We start from the raw sequence: 12,700 nt of genomic DNA on the forward strand, positions 1-12,700 counted from the left end.
TCAATGTAAGCCATCCCTGTGATGTGCTCCTTCCTAGTACTGTCCAACCTTGTCGCTCCTAAAGAGAACCTCAGCATCTTCATCTCTGCCTCTTCCTCCCAGCTACCATCTCTAACCCACAGAACAGAGCTTTCCATTGAGTCTTGCTGACACTCTTCTGTCACACAACACTCCTGACACTTTCCTCCACCCGCTCCAACCTGCCTGCACTCGCGTCTTCACCTTTTTCACTAATACACTGAACTGTTGACCCCGAAGTACCTAAACACCTTCTTCACCTCCACCCCCTGTAACCTCAGTCTTCCACCTCGTGCTTCTCCTTTAGACAAGTATTCTGGGTTACTGTACTATATATAACCTTCCAAAATTAGAGAGTTCTTCCAAAGCTGCAACATTGCTAAAGTCTGGACTGAACCAGCCTTTTAACTTTTTGAGACCAAAGCATCTTAGCATTGTGTGTAGGTGTAACAAAACACTGATAGCTTGTAGGACACATCATTGCCGCCACCTGCTGGTACAGTGTCATTATTACACAAGTCCTCAGTTTGAGATGGGTCTAATTAGCTGCACTATAAATCTCCTAATAAATCTGTATAGTTTTATGCCGTTTCTAGTGCTGCGTTGTAAAATATCGGAAATCAGTCTTAAATTCAAACTATTAACTCATGTAGAGATGCACATTTTTTGTTACTTATTTTATGGAAAAATACTTTTTATATAAAATACTTATTTTATATAAAGTCATTCTGCTGCTTTCAAACACAGACAGACACAGAGTAACCACTTTGTGCATTTATAAAATTTATTTATATAGATATATTCATCTATTTAGTTATGTATAGTCATGGTATATTTATATAGAAATCTATGCATACTGTAATCTGTTTACATAGAAGAGAACCCAATCAGCAACAAACATGACAGCGGATTTAGACATGAAAGATCAGACATTCAGGATTTATGGACAGGGATCAAAAAGGTAGCATAGCAAAAATATTTTAACAGCAATTTACATGTCACCCCGACCTGACTTGTGTTTAAATTACAATCACTTCAGTGATATCACAATCATGTTTTGTGTGGACCAGTCCTATGTACTCAGTTTATCTCTACTAAGCTAAAGCCTACACAGGTTTCTAACAGAAAGGTTTACTTCAAGCAAGTGTCAGGGTTTTGTGACTGTGAGACTTTGTCCAGTGACCAACAGCTACATGATAATGAAATGTAACATGACTTGGGACTGTCCTTATAGAAAGGGAAACTAATTCTGAACTGGATTTCACTGGTCACAAAGCAAGACACACCGATACATGATTTGTCACAATGCCCACTTTTAAACACTCACCAAACTCAGTACATACAGAACTGCATGAGAACACCTAAAAAAAGACTCTTCCCAAATATATCCAAGCCACACTTTAACATTAAAATAATCATTCTGGAATTTCTCTTTGACCACACGATAAAGCAGTAACTCTAGGCAGCTACACATACACACAGCTCTCACTGTCCTTTGCTGTTTGTTTTTAAAGAGGAACCACCCTCGTCAGTCATTCAGTGTCCGGGGGAGGAGGGGTGACAACTTACCTCTCCTCGTATGAGCACAGCGTTTGTTCAAATTAAATGTGTGCCACTAAAATACTCAACGCAAACGCTATTCTACTCATATCTACCAAATCAAAAAGCAGTCACATATTGCACTATGAATGCAAAGATACCAACTACACTATACAGAAAAGTGCTTCTAATGTTTGTACTTGCAAACATACAGTATGCTACACACAAACACAAGAAACATGTACATCAATCAATGTGTCTGTATGTATGCAATACCATCTCACAGGCAGTCACGCCCTACAGTACGATAACGTTATATTATGTGTTCCCCCTTTTATTGTCAGCTTTCAGCTTTAGTTCCATGCACAGACAGAAGAAAAGATGAACCCAAAGGCTCATGGGAGAAGTGTAAAGGTGTGTTTGGTTGCGTGGTCCAAGGGGCCAGCTGAACAGTTTGTGTTGTGAGCATGGGGGTCAAGTAGAGGAGGAAGCTTCAGGAATGGACCTTGAAGGCCAGCAGCTGCTCTGAGTGCATGTTGTTGAGCGAGCGCAGGTCAGGCAGTTTGAGCAGCAGCTTGGTGAAGATGGACGACTCATTGGGGTGATTCTTGGTTATGAGGCTTCTCAGTGCACGGATCAGCGTCTCCTGCAGGGCTTCCACAGAGTTCACGTTTTCGATGCCAGAACGATCTGAAATGTTAGATGGTAAATGTTAGCGCATGTAGCACAAGGGCAGAACTAATCAGGCATCTATTTCCTATTTTGCTTATATATGCTTCATGTTTTAGCGACATGGTCACAAAGAGCCACAAACTTCACCTGCAGAGACCAGCACAACAGCGGTGAAGAGGCTCATCTCCTCCCCACTGAGGCCCAGATTGAGGAGCTTCTCACTGAAGTCAAACATGGAGTTAAGGAGGTCGCTGGCCCCCATGGCCCTCAGAGTGTCCACGCTGTACTTTTTCCCACCCAGAAAGGTCACGGTGCGTTCTTTCACATCGAAGAGAAGAGAAGCAAAGCGAACCACCAGCACCTGCATAATGCAAAAAACCACTCGTTCAGCCCGTGTATAACAGCATGTGCTTATCAGAACATAAGAAAAATGACGTACCTCAAAGGTGCCCGCCTTCAGGAGGCTAACCTGGTCATGCTGACTCAGGTCTCTGAAGCCTGGGATCTTCTTGGCAAACTCCACCACCTCCCTGACAGCAGGGGTGAAGCTGTGGGAGAACTCCTCCCACACCTCGTGACCAGATTTCTGAGGGTCCACGTGAGGAGACGTGTTCATTGGACAAACCTGGCAACAAAACAGAAAAATATTATAACCATGTCCACCTGGAGGTTGAAGAACCCCAGTGCCTAGTGACTGAGGGTGAGGCTACCACAGTAGCCAAGGCTCAAAGTTAGTAGCAATACAATTGCAGTGCAAATATAATTTTCTTTCTGCATGTCATAAAAATCTGAGAAATTAAAGCTGCACTTTTTTCATATTAACTGAAAACCTGACAGGAAACACCTGTGGATGAAAACATATTAACATCATTCCCAACTAATAAAACCGCCCTCAGCTTTTAGGACCAGTTTTAGGTGCTTATGGTTCAGTGAGCTTCAACTGACACAAACAGTTTTTAGCCAAAGCTCTGATGCAGCAGCTCCACCTGCAGCTTAGTATCAATCAGCAGAACGCTGTCAAGTATCTGAAGAGTGGTTTTGCCATAATAATATCTACTTGACTTTATTATAATGACATTAAATTGTTTTTTGTTATTTATCTTACCAGATGCATCCTGTTGCCTCCTCTCCACAGGGGCCCAGTGTAAGCCCTGTTGGTGGCTCCCTGTATAGCTGCACCTCTGAAAGCTCCGTGTATGTAAGTTGGACAGTGGCTGACGGTGCTCCCAGACAGCTTGAAAGGACAGAGGTTGGAATTGTTGTCCTCTGTAACTTGAGGGCCCTGGCCGGAGGAGGGGCTCTGTGCTGCTAAGGTGACCAGGTTGTTCTGTTGGTTCCAGGTCTCCTGCTGATCCCCTGTCTGGTGGATAGTGGTATTCTGGGCAGAGCCATTGTTCAAGGACCTTGAGGCACTTGGAGCCTCAGCTGACAGACTGCTCTGCTCCTGGTTGTACATGAAGGTCTCCTGGTGAGCCCTGGTCACTGATCCGATCACCTCCTCCTCCCCACTGTCAGATGCACTTGGGGAGTCCGAGCTGGAGCCGGTGTCCATTGCCACAGCAGGCTCGCGGTCCAAGCTGGAGTCCGACTGGCTGGAGCGTGGCGAGGAGGGTGGGGAGCACGACGGTGTGGGGCCTGGGTCCTCAGACAAAGGTTCTGTAGCATTGGCCTGAAGGGGTTTGTCAACGGCTAACTCCTGGCTGCTGTGCAGCTGGCTGTTGTTCATCATGTTGTTCATGGCACTCTGCATCTCCAGCAACATGCGCTGTTTCTCCCGCTTTGGGATTCGTCCAAAACGCACAGCTGAGCAGTGACAACACATTGAGTTCAGTATATTTTTGTTCTGTCAAACTTAGTAGTTAGTCAATAAATGAAAACTATGTGATCCATAATTAATCTACTTTATTTATTAAAGGTTGTTTTCTACACTTCAATTCATCAACCTCTGAAAATGCATAAAGCAGTATTTTCTCAAAATATAACTTTGATGAAATCACAGTAACTGTTTTTAGGATGCCCTGAAGTATTTAATTTGATTTTAAATAATAAAAATATACCTGTAAAATTTTAAATAATACAAAAAAGGTGAATCTTTAAAGCAAACTGCCAGTAGAGACAGCTAGTACTCACAGTCTCTGGACATCCCCACCATCAGACATTTCTTGAAGCGGCACTGCTGACAGCGGTTCCTGTTGATCCTCATGATGGGGCAGCTCTCATTCTTAAGGCACTTCTTGTACTGGATGTTCTGCTGGATGCTCCTCCTGAAGAAGCCCTGTGTTCACATGCAGTACAATAAGGAGGGGGATAGCTGTGTGTACATGTCTGGTGAGCAGCATATATAATATTTTTTATCACTTCTATTTTCGGTAAATTTGATTTTTGTGGTTTCCATTGATTGCTAATCAAAATCAGGCAGACTAAAATGTTTCCTCCCAGTAACTGTCACCATTCATTGTGCTGCTCCCCACCGCTAACTAGGCCACACAGCAACATGAAGTATGAGGGGCAGCAGAAATATAAATATGGGGACAGTGAACTACTTTCACCAAGTCTCAGGTTCTAGCTGCAGTGCAGATGGCTGCATATGAGGTGACCCACTTCATCTCCACCAAAGTCACAATGCAAGTTTTGCGGCCAAGGGTGATCATGATTCAGTGTATGTGCGTGCGTGCGTGCATAAAAGGAAAGCCAACTTCACCTTGCAGCCCTCACAGGCGTGAACACCATAGTGGAAACCAGAGGCCACGTCGCCACAGACCTTACAAAGCAGCACCAGACCGTTGATTTCTAGTTGAATGAAAACACATTATTAAATAAATAATATATAAAAGTAAAAACAACTAAATATTGTAACATTAATAAAAATAAATAAATAAAACATTTGAAGATTTGAGAGCTTACTTGTGATGCCACTTTTTGCGGAGGAGGAGCGAGCATTTTTCCCTGGAAGGTTCGGCCCACTGGTGCGGAGCGTGGAGTCAGTCGTCTGAGCCAGCAGGTGGCGGTGGCTGGGCGAGTTGTGGGGCGGGGAGGACGACTGGTAGCTGCCATTGGAGGAGTCGCTGTGGCAGGACTCTGGGCTGGACGAGGAGCTGGATGAGCTGATGTAGGCTATCACGCCTGCTGGGGAGGAACAAAGGGCCACGGTCATGACTGCAGGCCACAACTCTACTGAGCTGGAACATTATGTCGATCCTTCCTTGTGTGCAAGGATCTTCAGATTCATGTTGCCGACGCTACACACAGCTTGTGTGTGTGTGTGTCTGTCTAAAACCTGGTGTCTAGTTTCTCTGTGGCAACAGCTCTATTCATGTTCATTATTCTAGGCTCAGGCTGACATACATCCTGCTACAGATTCAAAATCTTGATCAATGCACTCCTGAAAATAGTCTACAATAAATGTATTCAAATATCTTTTCCCATCATTATTAAACACTGTACTTGGCTTTATGATATATGGATAAAGCGTGGGTTTTAGTAGGTGGCACTCTTTCATTTATATGTATACCGTGGTAGATGCCCCAGCTAAAGCGTTGTTCCTGCTACTATGGATTTTCACAGTTTTGCTGTGGAACCAACACACTTCAAGGCCGGAGGGCCGACAGGAACCCAACAACACGGTCGACCACCAGGACCTGAGCGACACCAGCTCCCGCTGCTTCTGAGCTGTTTTTCTGCCCTCAACACAGGCTGACCTGATTTTTTCCTCTGCCACTCTCAATGATTAGGTAACAGCCATTACATAATGTCAGCTTCACAAGGGAGTGTGGAGTACACAGTCTGGACCCGTGTCTGCAGCCAATCACATGCACAAGCTAATAAATATGTATTTTAATAAATGAATTCTGTATTATTACATTTCCACGTATAAAGCAACATAAACTATTAAATTAAAAATTACTAAAAGTTAACTAAATGTTAACGAAAGGTTCATATTAAAACAAAACGGGCGATGAAACTAACATGTACGTTTTTTGTTTGTTTTCGCCAACGCCCCAATAACAACATTTAAATATACCAACGATATTTTTTTTTAACCTAATGGGCCCTGAGTGCAACACGACACGCCCCCACGTGGACCGGGCATGTTTCTTCCCCGGGGAAACTGGGTCAGCGCGAGCTGCTGCGAGACACCTCACGTGTATCCGCGGCGAGTCTACACGCCATCTAGCCGAGAGAAATTATGCAATGGCTACGTCACAGCGCCGCTCGACCAATGAGCGCTGACGCACTTGCAGCGTAAACACAGGCGCACATGGCTAGGCTGACGGGTCCATGTGAGGAGAGACGACTGCAGTGGCGCTGAAGCCAACTACTTGGGTAATAACAACAGCCCACTGACACTCCTAACCCAGTTTAACAGTAACACACCAGTACGGCTACAACTTTAACATTTACACAATAAGAAGACATGAAGAACAAGCCACAAGAACGTACGCTATTTTTATAATGAACCTTAAATCGAATTTCACTGAAAATTGGAAGGAGGTGAGCGCAATCTGAAACGCAGTGCAACAAGCGGCAGATACAGCACTTCTAAAGGGACCTTAAACGCGTCTTACCAGCTTTGGTTGACTCCATGTCCTTTAGGTTTGGGGGCTTTTCCTCCTCCTCTGCTACCTCAGTGCTGAAGCCGTGTTTCTGTTTTAGTAGTCAGCAACTGAAAAGTCGCTGCTTGGTCCCGGTTGAAGAACTGTCCGCACAAACTACAGCATTCAAAAAAGGTCAAACTCGACAAAAGGCTGTAAAAGCTACTCGTGAATACGTAACTTCACAGAAAAGAAAATGTCACACATCAAACCGAAGCTGCTTAAACGGCTGTTGAACGGCAGCTCCTTCGTGGCGACGCGTCTTCTCACTGTACCGCAGCGCGACTAGTGTCGGTGGAAGTTAGTTACCGTGAAAAAAAATTAAATAAGCCGTGTTCCATTCAAAGACGATACAGGAAGAAGGTGCGTTCAGGGCGCAACTCCGGTTGAGCGGTGGACTGGTTTTGCGGCGACTGTTCCGAGCAGCGAGGACTGTGCAACCATGTGACCCAGTTCACCGGCTCCTCCTCTTCTCCTGCCCCGCGCTGGTGTCAATGTAACCCACTGACATACTTTCGCCAGTCAAAGTGAACAAAGCCTCGTGGCAAAAGTGTCCAGGAAAGAAAAGAACGAGAGATAATGGTGTTTGTATGATACTCAATAACAGCTTGCTATTCGTTGTGAGACCGACCGTTCTAACGCGACTTCTTCCTAAACGTCGCCCTATCTGTTCGTCCAATCAGGGCGCAGCCAGGATTTTGATTGACTGAACAAGTGCTTGCATTGAACGGCGAGCTATTCAGTTTGTCTGTGCATAAATTACCTGTACATAAATTATTTAATGAGTGGTAAAATGCATTTTGTGGATTTATCAGTACGAACAACAGCAGGAGACCTGCAGCCGGTTGGACTAAGTGGAAGATGAACCTAGGAGAGATCTTGGAGACTAAACACTGGGCAGGTCTGTAGAGCCACGTCTCTACCGTTCAACTACACTACATCTGTCTTCACCAGTGAAACTAGTCAAAAAATGTTTTAGGCTGCGGAATTGCTTTCACTTGCAAAACAATTTTCAATATACTGCACTAGTCTTATCAAGTCAGTCTGTCTGAATGTTTCATGTACTGCTTCCAGCAAATCCAGACATTTCAAACAAGCATTGCACCTCTGTATCCTCACCGTTATCATGTGATAATTTGGATGAAATGTCTTAATACTCACCGCATCTACCACATACAGTAATAGACTACAGCATCATACAGTGAAATAAAGTATGACGTAGAAGTATGAACATGAGCCTCTCATTTGTGCTTTATAGTGATGATGCTCAACTTGATCTATCTGATTTATCCATGATTGTATCTCTATCAGGTGTGAAGCATGGTGTCCATCAGTCTATGGCGCTGCTCAGGTGTAATGACAGCCCAGGTTGCTCTGATAGTGGCCTTTAGTTCTTCTGCATTGTTGGCTCTAGCATATTGCATCTTCGTCTTCACAATAGATTCATAGATTTTCTATGGTGTTAAGGTCAGATGAGTTTGCTGGACAATTAAGAACAGGGATCCCATGGTCCTTAAAGCAGGTACTGGTAGCTTCACGTGCCAAGTTCTGTTGGAAAATGAAATCTGCATCTCAATGAAGTTAGCTAGCAGCAGGAAGCATGAAGTGCTCTAAAACATCCTTGTATATGGCTGTGCTGCCCTTTGACCTCAGAAAACACAGTGGACCAACACCAGCAGATGACATGGCACTAAACCATCACTGACTGTGGAAACCTCTTTGTGTACCTCTGGGCCTAGTGGTTCTTGAAGCACTGACTCCAGCAGCAAGCCACTCTTTGTAAAGCTCCCCCACATTTTTAATGGGTTTTGTTTTCCAATCCTCTCTGTTGCTTGTCCACTTTTTTTCTACCACATCTTTTGCTTCCCATTGTCTCTCTGTTAACGAGCCAGCCTCTTTTGCAATGAGATTTTGTGCCTTGCCCCCCTTGTGCAGGGTGTCAGTGGTCAAGTCAGCAGTCTTCCCCATGATTGTGTAGCCTACAGAACTAGACTAGAAACAAGACCGTTTGAAGACTTTGGCAGGTGTTTTGAGTTAAATAGCTGATTAGAATATGGCTCCAGATGTCTTCAATATTTAACCGTTTCATAATATTCTAATTTTAGAATTATTTTGTGAGATACTAAACTTGGGGTTTTCATTAGTAGTTATGATCATCACAAAGGAAATTTGTGTCTGAGTAATGATCACTGAATCCTTTTTTGAATGGAATTAGTGGAATAAATAAACTTTGATATTCTAATTATATGACCAGCATCTGTAGATTACATTTTTTCATTAAATTTGATGATTAGGACTTCAAACTTATGAAAACCAATTAGTGTTACGTTTCCACAGTGACTCGGGGAACGATGTCATCTGCTGGTGTTGGTCCACTGTTGTTAGTCAATGCAGCAGTCTACTAGAAAATTCTAGAGCTACTTTAATGCTTTATGAAGATGCTGATCTCAGTTTTAGTTTATTAGTTCAATGACCATGTAGCTCATTTGTACTGTCACGAGACACTACACCCAGGACTGCAGGTGACCTGAACGCCACAATCATTAGCTGTAAATAATAAATTGTTATTATAACCATGCTATAATCATACAAGTTCTACTTTTGGAATTAGATGGTAATAGTTGATAGTAAATTTATATCTATTATCAGATAGTTACCTCAGTTGCTGCTCTAAATAAGCCTTTCTTAATTTATAAATTCTTGCACCCAAACATCCTAAAGTGAGAAGCAGTGTTCTCTTGCTAGATAACCACCTGCAGGGCATAAGGGTTGGTCTATAAAAAAATAAATAAATTAAAAAAAATTAACATGTTCACGGACTACTACAGCTGTTGTATTCAGGGGGAGTTTCTTTTTGATTCACTACATTAAATCGTAACTGACTACAGCACAAACTGTGTCGACCATGAAGAAGTCATCAGTCTGAGCAAACAGTCCTGGTGGCATGTTTAGGTGTTCCTTTAAAGTACACTGAATTTGGCACTAAAAGTTAAATGTCCATTTAAAAAAAAAAAAAAAAAAAGCCATTACTGTGATAACTAAATGAAACAAAACAGGATCGTCACCATAAAAAGGGCAGTTTATTTATTTTTTTTAATGTATAGACATGTAGCACTCTAACGATAGCGATGCAGCTGCAGAGTGTTGCGTCTCTTCCAAGCTGCACGGCGGGAGCCTCCAATGGTGAGGTGGAACTTGTGGCCCTTGCCCAGACCACGGCTCTTTTTGCCTGCAGAGGTCAGGCCACGCATCTCTCTGTGCTTGTGCACAGCCTTTGTGATCCATTGGGTGTCTGGGTTGCGTCTGACAGCCTTGTGGAATGGGTCAATCAGAATCACTTCGAAAAATTTGTAGGTGGAGTCCTCACCCACCCAGTAGGAGTTGAGGACGCGCAGAGCTCCACAGTGACGGCCAGCACGCTCCTAGGGGAGGAATTTTCAGAAGGATTCTCACCACCAGGTACAAATAAAACTCATACTGCATTGTAAAAAATGAAATCTACAAACAAGAAAAAACACCACTATATTTACTATACTGACAATGGCGAGAGAAAAAAAAGGATGATTCTGTTTGGCTGGCTGATTTTTTTACCTTTACTAAGTAGGACACACATTATAGAATTGCATTAACTTCTGTATCACAACCCATCTGATATTTAGGGTCACCCTCTTTAGTTCTTAACAGAATGCACCAGTGGTTTCTGTTCAGGAACAGGCTTGTGGATTCCACTGGGTGAATCTATCACATGAGCAGCTTCCAACTCAAATTAAAGGCTTCTCTCATTGCTATAAGCTGCCAGTAAACCAAAAGCTGCTTCAGCAGATTTCACCCTAATGGCATCTACAACATATGTACCAGAAATGCACAGTTTAGACTGGGATACTTTTCCTCCAGAAAAGACTTAATTTAATAAATGTTTTTTCTCGAAAGGCTGCCTGCATTAATAATGTGAGCTCTGGTATACAGTAGTTAAATTTCAACATAATGTAGCATCTTGTGCATTCTCCCTACACACGGTCCCTTGCTTAGCATCTTTCAGTGTATCTGTAACGCTGCCACAAAAATTGTGTTCTCTGTACAGCTACCAATTGGCAACTACACAGACCAACTACAGACAACAAAATGATGTGTCCTTGCGTGACAGACTGACACCTTAGAGACTAAAACTAACAGCAGCCAGGTAACAGGCAAGTGTTGTGTTTATACAATAAAGTTTATCATTTTGATTTCTTTTTAAAACATGAGCGTACCTCAGCCGTGGACTGCAGACTGCGGGCGAACTTGAGCTGGTTAACTCCATGGTGTACTGGTTTGCCATAGGTAGCACCCTTGGGCACAGGACGTTTACGGCCTCCACGGCGGACACGGATCCGATAGATGACGTATCCTATTTGAAAGAAAAACAGTCATCAGACACGCAAAAACAACCAGTCACACATACTTGGGTGTTAAGACTAAACCAAACCCTGGGCTTACCCTGCTTTGCCTTGTAGCCCAGCCTACGAGCCTTGTCAGGTCTGGTGGGTCTAGGGGCACGATGAAGGTTGGACAGCTGACGGTACTGCCAGCAGCGGACACGGAGCAGGAAGCGCATCACATCGGACTGCTTCTTGCGCCATAACTCCTGCATATACCGATATGCTCCCATGTTGACTTATCTGTGGATGAGAAAAAGATGATGACTATTACATCACCTATCGGCATGTCTTAAAACATGCTTATTACAGTCTCACTATAAACAGTTGATTTCAACATAGCAATCATCCATCCTTATACTAATCAAGGCTAAACGCATGTCTCTCAAAAACATTTGCGCGGCGTCCGAAGCGACTGCCTTTCCAACCGGTAACTGGACATAATACTCCACAGATGCGTTAAATTCCCTACTTCAATGAGACAGCTTAACGGTTATTTTCTTACAAGTTTAAGACACTGTATGACGACTGTTGCAAGAAAGAAGTAAAACCTAGCATGCTAATGATAGCCATGCAGGGCTAACATCTTAAGTTTTAACGCGTTAAAAATACTGCTGCATAAAGTAACTATATGACAGTCACGGTGATTAAAACGCTTTTTAATAAAGCGCAAGCCTCACAACGCATTAGCTTTAGACTGCGGCAATGGGAGTCACTATTTACCGAGAACAGACTACATGTTAGCGTCTCGGAAACATGGCTATAATCGACGTCTCTGACAATGATAATACCAAAATAATCAAATTGTATCAATTTTAGATTCGCTGTATACTAGTGTATAGCCTTAAACCGGCAATACACACTATAACAACGATGATTTTAATGGATTGCATGTTGTACAGATTCATAGAAAAACCCGCTTACATGATGGCGTACCAGCCGGAAAGAGAGAGGTTAGGTACCCAGCATGCCTTATGACAACGACTGTGAGGTACTTCCGTTGTTCCCTCACGGGAAATGTAGTCTTAAGTTTAAAGTTTGTACATTGGACAATTTTTTATCGCTGAAATTGATTACGCCCTAATTTATAAATACATTTTAGCAGATTTTATGACATCCACGGCTATACATTATACTGATGTAGAAAAAATAATGTAAAATTATTTTATTGTTATTCTTATTCTAACGTCGGTTTGCCATCATGCCTCAAGAATTACAGATCAATAGCACTGACATCGCATCTATGTAAAATAATGGAAAGGATGATCACGGATAGATTATCTGGAATCAAAGGGAGTTCATAACAGGCAGAAGCACCATGGACCCAGTTATATGTTTAAAAACAGAAGTCAAGAAAGCACAGGTTATTAAAGAATCAGTTATGGCATATTTCTTTGATGCAGAGAAAGGGTATTATATGGTTTGGAAGGAGGGACTTATGATTAAATTAAATACAGTAGGACA

At 42.9% G+C, this 12,700-nt stretch overlaps 2 protein-coding genes across 3 annotated transcripts; both read right to left on the bottom strand.

The window, feature by feature from the left end:
- Positions 1-781: 781 nt before the first annotated feature.
- nr1d2b (nuclear receptor subfamily 1, group D, member 2b) lies at positions 782-7,447 on the bottom strand. Of its 2 annotated transcripts, none has more exons than XM_029167933.3 (8): positions 6,795-7,447; positions 5,134-5,352; positions 4,931-5,019; positions 4,360-4,504; positions 3,335-4,032; positions 2,669-2,854; positions 2,377-2,590; positions 782-2,247 (listed from the first exon to the last, which is right to left on the bottom strand). In XM_029167933.3, exons 1-8 carry the CDS (start codon positions 6,811-6,813, stop codon positions 2,051-2,053), a joined length of 1,767 nt encoding a protein of 588 aa, XP_029023766.1. In that variant the 5' UTR covers positions 6,814-7,447; the 3' UTR covers positions 782-2,050. The 2 variants fall into 2 exon arrangements, with proteins under 2 accessions (XP_029023766.1, XP_029023765.1); XM_029167932.3 differs by having other exon boundaries at positions 5,134-5,355; positions 6,795-7,446.
- Positions 7,448-9,882: 2,435 nt separating this feature from the next.
- On the bottom strand, positions 9,883-12,308 carry rpl15 (ribosomal protein L15). The gene is made up of 4 exons (XM_041072760.2): positions 12,161-12,308; positions 11,298-11,479; positions 11,072-11,208; positions 9,883-10,243 (listed from the first exon to the last, which is right to left on the bottom strand). Exons 2-4 carry the CDS (start codon positions 11,467-11,469, stop codon positions 9,938-9,940), a joined length of 615 nt encoding a protein of 204 aa, XP_040928694.1. The 5' UTR covers positions 11,470-11,479; positions 12,161-12,308; the 3' UTR covers positions 9,883-9,937.
- Positions 12,309-12,700: the final 392 nt, after the last annotated feature.

This window comes from Betta splendens, chromosome 11 (genome assembly GCF_900634795.4).
Source record: "Betta splendens chromosome 11, fBetSpl5.4, whole genome shotgun sequence".
NCBI classification, from domain to species: domain Eukaryota; kingdom Metazoa; phylum Chordata; class Actinopteri; order Anabantiformes; family Osphronemidae; genus Betta; species Betta splendens.